Source organism: Cynocephalus volans, chromosome 8, assembly GCF_027409185.1.
Source record: "Cynocephalus volans isolate mCynVol1 chromosome 8, mCynVol1.pri, whole genome shotgun sequence".
Classification (NCBI taxonomy): Eukaryota; Metazoa; Chordata; class Mammalia; order Dermoptera; family Cynocephalidae; genus Cynocephalus; species Cynocephalus volans.
The window spans coordinates 87,953,976-87,967,322 of record NC_084467.1 but is presented as its reverse complement, the minus strand read 5'-3'; the positions used below and the strand labels follow the sequence as shown (position 1 = coordinate 87,967,322).

The following is a 13,347-nucleotide window of genomic DNA, read 5'->3' as shown; positions in this document are numbered from 1 at the left end:
GGAAGAAAAGTTTTGGTTGGTTTAAGGCAGACTTTAAAAATTCTTTATAATTATTAGAATGTGAAAATTCTGGCTATAGTCAAGTCTGTTAGAATAGGGCATATCAATTTTAAACATAGATATAATTTTCAATTAATGATGGGCAACAATAACTAATGAAGGCAAGAAAATTTAATTTTGCTTAGTATAATCTTTAATGCTGAAGGAAATTTTTGTGAAAAAAGAAACACACTAATCGATTTATTAAACATCCAACAAAGTAATAAAAAATTATGTACTGAGTGCCTAACATGTAACAGGGAACAAAATAAACAATGACTCCTGTCCTTGTGGAGCATGAGTTCTTGAGAGGGAAGGCAGCCATTAAACAACGAACACAACAAATAAATAAGAAAAATTAACATGTCAGGAGGGGACAAATACTCAGGAAGAAAAGGAAAATCGGAGCAATATAAGGAAACCAGGGGCAGGGGGAGATGGCAAGGGGTGGTAGAAATTTTAAATAGGATGGTAATTGAGAAGCTGAAGGGCTTGAGAGAAGTGAAGTAGTCAGCCAAATGTCTATCATGGCTATCTGGGAAAAGCACAGACCATGCAAAGGAAATAGAGAGGACAAAGGACCTAGGGTAAAAGCAGGCCTGGTGGTTCCAGAAATAACAAGAAGCTCAGTTGGATTGGAATAAGTTGGAATGGAATAAGCTGAGGGAAGAATAGTAGAATGTGAGGTTAGAAAGGTAACAGGGGAACCAGATCACACAGAGCCTTGTAGGCCATTATAAGGATTTTGGCTTCTCTGACTGAAATGAGGAGCCAGTGAACAGTTTAGAGTAGATGAGTGACATGATCTGATTTATGCATTAAAAATATCACTGGAAAAAAAATGAAAAGAAACCACTCTGGAGATGCCTGCTTCTCGCATGATGGAGTAAGTGGTACTGGACCTGCCCTCTGCTGAAAAACCAGAATATATGAAACAACTGTTTTCAGAAGTAGGCAATGAAGGACTGTGATCACTGAGAGAGGGTGATCCCTAGAACTCTTTAGCTTTCAGAGTAAGGGAACCTTCTGGACTGTGGCACAGGGCACAGGAACAGTGGTCTCACTGAGTTGAGGAGACAGATCAGAGTTTGAGAAGGTTGAAGAGACTTCAATTTTCAGGGCAGAGTATGGCAGAGAAGAGAGCTATGCAAAGAAGGAGCTCCAGAAATTTACCTAGGGTCATCTTGAGCCTGCCTGTATACTAAGCTGTACACGAGTAGGATTCAACTCCATGAGGCCAAGCAAAGAACAACTACTGGGAGTTGTAAAGTGAACAATTCCCAGAACTCACATAGTTCTGGGAGCCATTTGATTTCTGACCAGCCAGAGTGAAGAGATGTTGTTGAATCCCTGGAGTATTCAGTAGAGAACCCAGAAGAGTCATGCCCTAAGCAGCAGGGCTAAAGTAGGCCTAGAGTAAAAACTACTACAAACCTATCCCATCAACGCTTAAAAACAAGACTCAAAGGGATTAAGCTGATCCACAGATAATATAAATGGCTGCTAATATAAAACCCACTGCTCCTTTAAAGCAAGACCACAAAATCCAGAGGTGTAACAACAGAATATTCACAATGTCTAGCAACCAGTAAAAAAATACTAAACAGGAGGTAAGGCCGTTGACCACATGGATATCTGGGGAAGAGCATTCCACATAGAGGGAGCAGAAGATGTAAAGGACCTAAGACTTGCTTCTTGCAAAGATGAATTAAGAGGGATTGGATTTTTCCTCCTCCCTGAAAGAAATAAAAAACAGACAAAATATACAAAACAATGGTTTTCAAGACTCTGGACATCAGGCAACAAAGGGCAGTGATCCCTGAGAGATAGAAAACAAGGTCATCTTTACAACTGCCCCTGCCTAATACCTTGAGGGAGTTTCCAAGTTAAGCCATAGGGAAGAGGAACCCAGGCAGAGCCTGGCCAACTGCCTGAGCTGAGGAGAGGGAGCGAAGGGTCTACAGAGATCAAGGCAGAGATCAAGAATAAATCTGCCAGTTTGCAGATGAAAATTGTATTCATCTGTTTTTGTGTTGCTATAATGGAATACCTGAAACTAGGCAATTTATAAAGAGGTTTATTTGGCTCACGAGTCTGGGCCAATTGCACCTGGTGTGGGCTTTGGGGTGCTTCTGCTCATGGCAGAAAATGTCAGGCAACTGGCAGGTGTGAGATCACATGGCAACCTCTTGCCATGTGAGGAAGCAAGAGAGAGAGGAAGGGGAGGTGCCAGGGTCCTTTAAACAACCAGCTCTCATGGGAACTAGTAGAGTAAGAAGTCACTCACTAACCCCCTGCCCTGGGAGGGCATTAATCTATTCATGAGAGATCTGCCCTCATGACACAAACAACTCCCAACACTGCCACATTGGGGATCAGACTTCAACATGAACTTGTGGTGGGGGGGCAACATATCCAAATGACACGAAGGGTAGTGAGTGAGGAGAAGAAAGCTTCAAAGAGAGACAACTCCTGAGATCTACAGAAGGCTTCCTTTAAGTATTCAGTAGAGCACTGAAGAGTGCATGTCTGTGAGGAAAATAACTAAGACTGGGAATAGTGCTTGTTCTCACAAAACAGACTAGGAAAAACTCCTAATTCATGAAGTATTTGGTAGAATATCCAAAAGTGTCTTGCCCCAGTAGTGGGGAATAAGCCCTAAACAAAGCATAGTTCTAGACTAAGCTTAAAAATCATAAAAGTAAGACCCAAAAGGATTAAACTACTTCTAATTCTTCCAAGTAACTAAACTTCATTCCAGAACAAAGACCAAGAAAATGTATAAGAATTCAAAAATGCCCAGCACTGAACAAGGTAAAATTCGCAATGTCTGTTATATGAACAAAGAAACAGGAAAACACAACCATAATGATGAGAATAATCAATCAATAAAAATTGACCGAGGAATGACACAGATGATAGGATTAGCAGATAAGAATATCAAATAGTTATCATATCTGTTTTCCACGTGTTCAAAAAGTTAAGTAGATACATGGAAATAATAATAATAATAAAAAGATCCAAATCAAACTTGTAGAGATAAAAACTATAATCTCTGAGATGAAAACTGCACAGAATGGAATTAATAGGTGGAGACATGGCAGAAAAAAATAGAGAATTTGAAGACATAGCAATAGAAACTATGCAAAATAAAGAGAAAAAAGAATCTATAATATTGAAAAGAGCCTCAACGTGACCTGTGGGACAATTCAAGTGGCCTAACACACAGGTAATTAGAGTTCTCAAAGGAGAGGGAAGAAATGAGAATAAAAAATTATATGAAGAAATAATGGGTGAAAAATTTTCCAAATTTGATGGGAACAACAAACCTACAGATTCAAGGAGTTCAACAAATCCCCCAAACAAGAAACATGAAGAAAATTACATCAAGGAACATAAAAATCAAATTGCTCAAAACCACTGACAAAGAGAATATCGTACAAGTAGCCAGAGGAAAAAGAGACACGGTACGTACAGAGAATCAAAGATAAGAATGACAGCAGACTTCTCATGGGAAACAACACATGCAAGAAGACAGTGGAGCAACATCTTTAAAAGCACTGAAAGATTAAACTTTCAGCCTAGAACTCTACACTTGGTGAAAAATATTTCTCAAAAAATAAAGGTTATGAGAGCCAGGTTTTTCAGTGTCAGAGAAAGATGTTACAAATAAGCTGTTGTGCTAGATACAAATCAGACAAAACAGTATATATTGCTGTTTGTTTGTACATTAAAAAAGCCTCAGTTTAGTTCAAGGCAAATCCTGAAACTGGGAATATGTAGATATGTTCCAATCATAGCTAAAATTGCTCTTTGGTGGAAGTAAACACCTCACAGTGAGGTCTGACAGGTGGTAAATTCTTCTGTACCACAATATTAACTATTGGTTAAGATATTCTCTGTGAATAAAAGATTTCAGTGACAGACATGAAGAGAATGCTGGATTCTTCCAATTTACTCTAATCCAATTAAATACTTCTATAATTGCCAAGAGAAATATGAATGGTCTGCTTTGCATATGAATAACAAGAGGAAATGAAATTTATAAGCATTCCTGGAAAAAGTTACTATCTAGTGATAAATATTGTTAACCATATGCCTGGATTGGACCAAAATATGGTTATAAATTTATTCATAGTAAATGGCTTTAGCAAGTGAGAAACAAATCATCCAAATAGAGTCATTAAGTAACTACATGAAAATCTGGAGACTTACTTTTTACTTCTCTTACTATACAGTAAAACTATGAATTTTTTTCCCAAGCAACTACATACACAAGTTTTTTTATAAAACAATTTGGCATTAATATATCAAGAGTTTTTATATTTTTTGACCTAATAATTCTACATAGATATATATATTTCAGGAAACAGTGTAGTAAACATAGATTATATATAAAGATATTCACCACAGCCTCATTTGTTATAATTAAATAAACTGACAATCACCTAAATATCTAATGATTGGAAATGAATAAATAAATTATGGTAAATCTGCAGGCTGGAATACTGTAAAGCCATTAAAAATGACATTATCAAAAGATATTTAATAGCATTTAATGAGCACTTTTAACTTATTCTATTTTGTTACACTTTATGCATCTATGTAGATGTTTAGAAAAAAAGTATGGAAAAAAAAGTATGGCTGAATCATGGCAGTAAGCAAGGAGGCAGAATATACATATGATAATACTGCTATTAAGTAGGGCAAAATAAGAAGGTTACAAAATTGTCTGATAGCATAATCTCAATTTTTTTGAAAGAAAAAAGCATAGAAAAAAAGGCATGTTTATACATTTCTATAAGTTTATAATTAGGGAAAATCATTTTAAAATTAGAGCTACAATTACAAAGGGATAGATTGAGAAAAAACTGCACAAAGAATTAAAATATAAAATAAAATATTCAGTGACTACAAGAATCACAAATATCTACATCTTTGCAAGAATGATAAATTTATCATCGGGGAAATGGTGTCGTTTTGAATAAGTACAAATATCAGAGACTATGTGAGAGTATTTAAACAACCTGTCCCTTGTTAAGTTTATACAAACATTGTTTTTATAATTACACAAGGATTCAGAGAACTTGTAGCACAAAGGTTAAAACTCATTCAAAATCTCTAAAACAGTATTTGGATCAGTGATCTACCTTCAGAAAAAAAAAGACAAGAATTCCCAAAATATAAATATTTATTTACATAATGTACATGTCTGATGTTCTATTAGATTGTGTAAATTACAAAACACAAATATAAACTTAAAGGGATAAGATGTGAATGAAATAATATTTTAAATAATTATTAATGGATGAAAAAATCTTTTATCTCTCACTAAAAATTAGCATTGATAATATCTGTCAGTGAAAGCAATGTAGTTAAATAAATTATTTTTACAAGTCTTGGTTTAATATTTTGTGATAAACTGATTCAGAGACTCAAAGTTCTGTATATTTTGATTCTTGGTTTTAATGGCCTCAGAGATGCAAAAAATACCATACAAAGATACCCAAATCCAAATGAAAGAAGTTCTTGGTGGCTATGTTTATTAAACTTTGATATTGATTTTTAATCCCATTCACAAATTATGTAAAGATTTTTGCTGAGATGTGGCTAGCAAATTTATATTTTCTCTGACATCCAGCAATTGTTTTTACAAGCTAATCAGAAATGTTCTATATTTATATATTAAACAGATGATTTGAAAACCAACTGAAACCCTTTATTTGGAAGATTTTAAACAGATTAGAAAAATATGTTTTCAACTTTTTAAAGCAGGAAGATATTCATTTATATGGGTAAAATCATACAATGAACAAAGCATTTCTAAAAATACATATTCAAAATGCTTTCACATAGCTAGGGTCCGCAAACTATAACCAGCCCAATACCTGTTTCTGTAAATAAAATTTTATTGGAACATAGGCACACCCATTCATTTATGTATTGCCTATGGCTGCTTTTGGACTACAATGGCAGAGATGAGTAGCTGTGACAGAGAGTGTATGGCTTGCCAAGCTAAAAAGATTTGCTATCTGAACTTTACAGGAAAAAATGTGCCGAACTCTGCTCCATAGCATCAATTTTGTTCAAAAAAGCAGTGAACTTTTTCAATCATGTTTACCTCAAAGGGTCAAATGAGTGTTTTTATTTTTTCTGAAAATATTTTCTAAGTATCATATATCAAAGGCTATTTGTCATTCCTGGAAGGGACAAATCTCAAAGAGCAAATCTCAAACACTTTCTAACTCAAAGTTTGAAAACTAAGTTTAATAGCTTCTGTGAGGTAAAAAAGATGTTGTGGTGACTCTATCTCTCATTACAAAGTATTATAAAGACTATTCTTTAAGATAATATAACCTGTATATTTACTTAACCTGGCTTAGGAAAAAGTGTAATTCATGGCAACATACTGCAAACAAACAAGTAAGGGTGTGACTGTTAACCCCTTCTACACCTATAACCTCCACTCTTTCCTCAGAATGTCTTTTTTGTTTATAACTCATCTGACATACAAACACAGCATCAGTGTTTGTTAATTCACAGATTAGAAAAATTGGACTACTTTTAAAAAACTAAAGTAGGTAGAAAGAAGGAAAGAAAGATCCTATATTTTCTTTCTATATCCAAATACATAGATCAGTGCGTACCCCAGAGGTACACAGCCACTCTAATCCACATCAGTGAAACTAACATTTTTATATACAGTAGATAAAACATCAGAATACCTACGCATGTCAGATTCTATAATTAATCACTCAGTTTGCTAAAATTAGCTTAGGTCATTGCAGTACATGGTGTGGCTATCCTATTCCTCATACTAACACTAGGAATACTTGACTCGAACAGCCAAATCCCTCTTGCAGGCAACTAGCAAGGTAATGATTAAACAAACTATCAGTGTGAAGTAAAATTTTCTGTCTTCTTCCCTCCATTCAATTTATAGAAACTCAAGCTCCTAATCAAGAAATCTTTATATATAAATATTTTCTTTAAAAAATAGTAAAAATTCCAAGTTTGACCAACCTATATAAAAGACAGTAGAGTCCCAGGTTTGGTGAATACCAATTTTGCTCATTATTCTGACACTAAATGAGATAGGGAATACACTAAACAAGACAGGAAATACAGAAAGAGGCTATGATTTGGTTAGAAAAGATAATTATTTAGTTTTATACTTGTTGAACTAGAAGAATCTGTAGAGACATCAGACTTGAAAATCAGGAGGAATCCTTTCTTAGCAAAAAGAAAAAAAAAATCAAGAAGGGTTTGGTGACCAATTGAATATGAAAGAACTAAAAATTGCCAGTTTTTTTTTCCCACATTTAGTTGGGCACCAAGTCCTATGAATTTTAAAATGTCTCATATTCTCTTCCCTCTTTTTCAACTCTGATGTCATTTAACCCTTATCTTTAACCAAATGTGTTTTTTAATAGCCTTCTCAACGATTTCTTGTATCCAATGTCGCTTCTTTTCATCCTTCACATTACAAATCTTCTTGTAAAATAATATACTCACATCATTACTGCAAAAAAAAATGTGACATATTACCATTTATAGCAGTTAGATGAATTTACTGGCTTTAACTAGAATCTCACAGTCAACCACTCATTCTTATTTCATAAAACATTTATAGTTTCTTCTTCAAATAGCTTAGCTGAATTAACAATTTTTGCTAGTTTTAACTGGAGTTTTAGTAATCAATTAGCAAGTATTTATTAACTGTTGTATACTGCACTTGGTTAGTATGACTGTCTCTATCCTCACATATCTTAAACTCTAGTTCAACACCGTAAGACTAACAAGCTTTTAGACACTACTTCATTGTTCGGCACTTAATTGTTCTATGGTCACTGTAATCAGAAATCAAAGAAAGGAGATAGCAAAAAATTAAGGAAAGACTTCAAAGAGGAGGTGGAATTTTAGCTGAAAGTTGAAAGGTAGGCAACACACAAAATGATAGTAAAAGGGATTTTAATAGATACAGGGGAATCTGAGTGGAGCGTAAGGAGAGGCTTGAGAAAAACCACTAGGAAGAGAATTAACAGGAATGAATGGGGGAACTATAAAGATGTAAGACATTAATGATGAGGAACAATGAGATACAATCTTGACTAGGGAAGATGGAGTCCCATTACAGAATGTCTTAAAAGCTTGGCAAAAGTGTTTAAATTTGACTTTATAGATACCAATTAATAAAAAGGGAAGAGACTGCATATAATTATTCTGGCATCTATATTTGGGCATGTGAAGAGAGAGACAGACAAGCAGAGATATTTGGAAAGAAATTATAGAGCTTAAAGAGAGATTGCAGTTACAAAGAAGAAATCATAAAATATATATATATATATATATATATATATATGGTTTCTAGTCTGGGAAACTAAGAAAATGGAGACATCACTAAAATAAACAGGGAAGCAGGGAAGTTAAGACAGTTTGGAAACAGGGAGAGGATGGTTTTGGACACGTTGGACTTAAGCATATCTAAGAGGAGCTATCCTAAGGCTATTCTATAGCATAATATCAAGACAAAGCCAAGATCCAGGCTGGAACTAGATAGGTAGAGTGATATCTATTTAGGGCTTTATCACTATAAAGCCATATATTACTAATTTTGAGTCTCAAAACCCAGGAGGGTAGATGAGCAGAAATTTCTACCTTCATTTCACAAATAAATTAATGTTCAGAATTAATTTAACTTGCCCAAAGTCAAATAGCTTGCTAGCAGCAGAGCGAGGAAAATTCTGGTTCCTTACCCTTGTCACTATATTCAAAAGCTTCCAAGAAGAAAGCAAAGCTCAAAGCCCTTCTTTCAAAAGGAGTCATCAGCACAGAGGCAACATTATGACCATGAGAACATAGAATTGTTTGAGTGAAGGAGAACAGAAAAAGAAAGGATTCCTAGCAGATACCCACAACTAATTAAAATGTGGAAGGAAGAGAGCCCAGTAAGAGACCAATAAGTTGACAGGAAAACTCAAGAGGGTAGGGGGAAAAAAAAAAAAAGACAGAAAAGTGCAGAGTCAGTAAAGCCAAAAATGGAGTAAGTACTCGGTGATCTTAAATGCCAAACAAAATTGAAAGATGAGCATTTGGCATGAAGGTAACACATTTAATGACTGAAATTTTTTCAAAAATTTAACACTTAACTCAGGGAAATAAAAAAATTCCTCCAAAATGTTTGTGACTATCAACGTCCATTTGGTACACCAATGAGGGGGACTGTATTTTTTCTTCATGTATTAAACTTCTGTTTCACAAGTTATCCTCACATAAGTGTGAGATGTTTTTCGATGTTGAAAAATTACAAAGTCCAAGAAAACAGATCATCTATAATCAGTCTTATAGAAATATAATTTGATCCTTTAAGTCACAGCTAAAATGTATTTCAACATAACCTGATCAGTTATTTCATTTGGCAAGAAAATATTTTCAGCTTTTACGGTCTCCATATTTGAGAGGCTTTTGATAAATGTAAAAAATAGTTTACTTTTTGCTGTAATTTATTTTACTCATTAAGTTTCTGTAAGGGAAAAGAGTGAGAACTATAAAAATGCAAAAGTACAGATATACTGAAAGCAAAGTTACATATGAAGTAATTTACCAAGTCTTAATAATAAACGTTGTTAAAAATAATAATAAATAAATAGTCTTCAAATCATATATGCAACTTACATGGGAGTTAGCATTCAAAGAAAACTGAACTATTTTATCCTGTCCTAACATGACAGCTATAAAATATTCTTAACTAAAATCAACCCTCATCAGTGATATTTGTAGAACACAGCACTGTCTTTGCACAAATCAAGTTTTAAAAGATTTTTGGAAATTATATACATCTTAAAATTTTGAAAAAATGTAATACGACCGACAATGAATTAAATATTTAAAAGACACAAAAACGAACTAATCAAACAACTTGCTACTGACCTTGTTCAAGTCTGAAGAGGGTCTTTTCCAGCTTTTCCATTTCGTTCAGAAGTAAAATTCGAATCTGTTTACTGTGTTCCATTTTGGCTTCTGGAGGATTTGAAATCTTTCAGAAGAATTAAAAGAACTCCAAAGTCGAACGAGTTACCCCTAAGAAACAAAAAGGAATTAAGATATAGAAACCAACTATTACCTTAAACTCTCCAGAGCCGACAGCGGCACTTACATGTTCTGAATGTTTTAACCCTAGCTGAGCAAAAAAGAATGAATCTTAGAAATAAGATCCGAAAAGGCAAACTAATAGTTGTTTCCCTCCTTCGAGCACAGTAAGACCGAAGTAAAAGTACTGTATTATAGATTATAGCAATTAAAAAACAAAACAAAACAAAAAACCTAAGGCATTCTCAGAGAACTCTAATACAAGTAAGAAAGCCTGGAGTTCGGGACAAATTCGCAGCTCCAGACCAAGCGACTCTAAAGACTCCAAATGGCACTTGTGCTTACAAGAGATTAGTCTGCTCAAAGATAACAGGTGGGAGATCTCCCCATTCCCAAATTCGGGTCGGAAGCCACCAATGGGGAGATGAGAACAGAGGGAAGCAGTTGTCGCCCCCGGAATAGCTGCCGCAGACATAGGATGTACAGAAAGAGAGCTATAGATAGAAAGAATGCACTGCCCCAAGAGGCCAGCGGCATTCCGAGCACTTACGCCGAGCAAGTTATACGTGCGGCTTCTGGGACATTGCAGGACCCGCCACACTGGCGTTAGAGTCCAATCGGGGGGAGGGGACGGGAAGGAAAGCAAAAGGGGAAAGGCTGGCTGCCCAACCGCAAACAGAAGCCGCAGCCCAAGGAGGGCCGGGCGCCGTGAAGGGCAAAGGGAGGGGCGGCGGCGGGCGGCACAGGGCCGAGGCGGCTGTGTGAGCTGCGGGGAGCTTCCCACGACTCCGCTTCCCGCTGGCCCCCGAGGACACCCTCGACCTCACCCGGCCGTGCGCACGCTCGCCCAGGTGGGAGCGAATCTGTCCCCACCGCTCGCCCACTTCCGGGAGACTCCAGACCCGCTCGCCCCGACCGCTAGTCTCGCGAGAGCGTGGTGGCCGCACAGTCTCCGGGAGCAGCCCCTGAGCCGCTCTTTCTGCTCACCTCAAAGCACCGCGCCCCTCCTTTAACAGCCTGCGAGCTCATGACTGACTGAGATGCACAGCGGGGTCTTTCTGTGGAAAGGGCTGAATGGTGGGGTCAAGCGATCTGGCTTCGGATGCCTTTTCTACTACTATGTGTTTTGTTTCTTTGTTTTGATTTTTTTACTTAGTCTAAATTCTCTTAGCTGTGATTTCCCCGAGTCTAAAATAAGAGGCCTGGCTACAGCCTCTGACATTCTATCCAACAGGAGTCCAGCATCTCTAGTTCTGACAGGGCACATTTTGAGTGCAGACACAGAACTAGGCAGGTGAAGTGTAGCCAGTCTACAGACAATCGAGAGTGCAAATACCACGGGTATTCACAACGTCCAGTTGTACCCAATGTACGCCGGATAGACCCGAAGATCGTCTGAGATTAAGCTGCACGTATTTTAGGCCACAAATTCAGGACTCATTGCAGATGCCTAGGGAAAAGGAAAAACCCATCATTCATGGCTTTTCGAGGGCATCTAATGCTCATGAGAAAACTGACAACAGGTTTGGGTTGTTAGGTGAGAAGACTGTTGCTTTGTTGTGGAATTACTGTACGTCCAAGAAGAATAATGGGGGGGAAAACTGAAATATTTGTTTCAATACATTTCTGAGAATGGCTAGTTGTAAGCGGCCCACAACTGGTTTGAGAACCCACAGCTCCTTTATGAGCACCTGCTATTGGCCAGGCACGTAGGTGCTGGGAATGCAGCAATAAAACAGTCACTGTCCTCATGGAAAGCCTACATTTTATTGGTGGGAGACAGATAAACAAATATAAAGTACATAGGGTAATAAAAGATTTTAAGAAATAAAGCAAGGAAGGGGGAAGTGTGAAGGAGTCAAGAGAGGGAAGTTTTCAATTCTAAATAAAAAGGTCAACAAAGTGATGTCAAGCTGAGAGAAAGAAGGAAAAGGGTGTCCAGAGTATAGGACTACATGCAGAAATAAAGAAAGTGCAAAGGCCATGAGGTAGGAGCATACCTGGCAGATTAAAGAAGGCCACTGTAGCTGAGTGAAGAACAGAGAGGTAAGAAATTGGGACAGACAGGTTGGGATGGTTGGCCAGATCTTGTAAGGCTTTGTAGGCCATTGCAAGGACTTGGGCTTTTACTGTGGGAAAAAGAGCCATTGGAGGATTTTGAACAGAGGAGTGATGTAATCTTAATGACTTTAAAAAAAAAAAGGATCACTATAACTTTGGCGAGAATAGCTGAATAAACTGTAAGGTGTAGCAAGAAGGAAGCAAGGAGACCAGTTAGAAAGCTATTTCAATTATCCAAGCAAGAGAAAGTGACTTACTTGTGTGTTTATCTTGGAGAAAAGGGACAGCAGTGAAAGTGGTGAGAAATTTTTGAATTCTGGATTTATTTTGAAGATAGAGCCTTCAAGATTTGTTGGTGGAGAGAAAGAACTCAAGGATGATTCCAAAGTTTTTAGCCTGAGCAATCAGAACAGCATTTACAATTTTCAAGTAGCCACATTAAAAAAGTAAAAAGAAAAAGGGGAAATTAATCTTAGTAATATATTTTATTGAACTTAATATATGTAAGACATTATTTCAACATGTAATCAATATAAAAATTTATTGTGATATTTTACATTCTTTTTTTGTACTAAGTATTCAAAATCTGGTGTGTATCTTATACGTCCAGCATGTGTCAATTTCAATAGCTATTTTTAAGTGCTTAATAGCTTCATGGGGCTAGTGGCTACCATATGGACAGTGCAGAAGAAGTTGCCACTTACTGAGGAAAGAAGAAAAAGGAAAGGAGCAGGATTGGAGGGTGAAAATCAGGAGTTTGTTTTGTAAACATGATAAATTTGAGATGACTATTAACCATCCTAGTAGACATATTGAATTATCATTTGTAGCCCTGGTCTCTAAAGTAGTGTTTTTCAAATTATGGGTCATAACCCATTGGAGTGTTGTAAAATCAATTTATTAACTGCAACCAGCAATTTTAAAAAACAGAATAGAAAAGATATGAACTCATTACATCCAGTAAAAGTATTATTTCACAAAACTTTTGTTTCTATTACTTATATTTTGATGGTCTGAGTCATGTATTCCTACTAGGAGTCATGGTTAAAAACTAGATTAAAAGCAACTGCCCTAGAATGCCTGCTGTGTTAAATTGTGTGATTATGAAATGTTGCCTGGATTTGAATCCCAGCTCTGCCACTAACTAGCTGTGAAGCT

The 13,347-nt window shown here is 36.4% G+C and overlaps 1 protein-coding gene across 4 annotated transcripts in view; it reads right to left on the bottom strand.

Moving 5' to 3' along the window:
- Positions 1–11,022, bottom strand: part of AGL (amylo-alpha-1, 6-glucosidase, 4-alpha-glucanotransferase) — a 76,109-nt gene extending 65,087 nt beyond the window's left edge. The window contains exons 1-2 of one of the 4 annotated variants that reach the window (XM_063107133.1): positions 10,956–11,022; positions 9,970–10,119 (exon numbers count right to left, since the gene is read on the bottom strand). In XM_063107133.1, coding sequence (XP_062963203.1) covers positions 9,970–10,051 — 82 coding nt within the window. In that variant the 5' untranslated portion in view covers positions 10,052–10,119; positions 10,956–11,022. Of the gene's footprint in view, positions 1–9,969; positions 10,120–10,195; positions 10,443–10,473; positions 10,616–10,678 lie in introns of those variants that run through there. The other 3 variants (XM_063107130.1, XM_063107132.1, XM_063107131.1) reach the window with 3 other exon arrangements.
- Between the last annotated feature and the right edge of the window lie 2,325 nt (positions 11,023–13,347).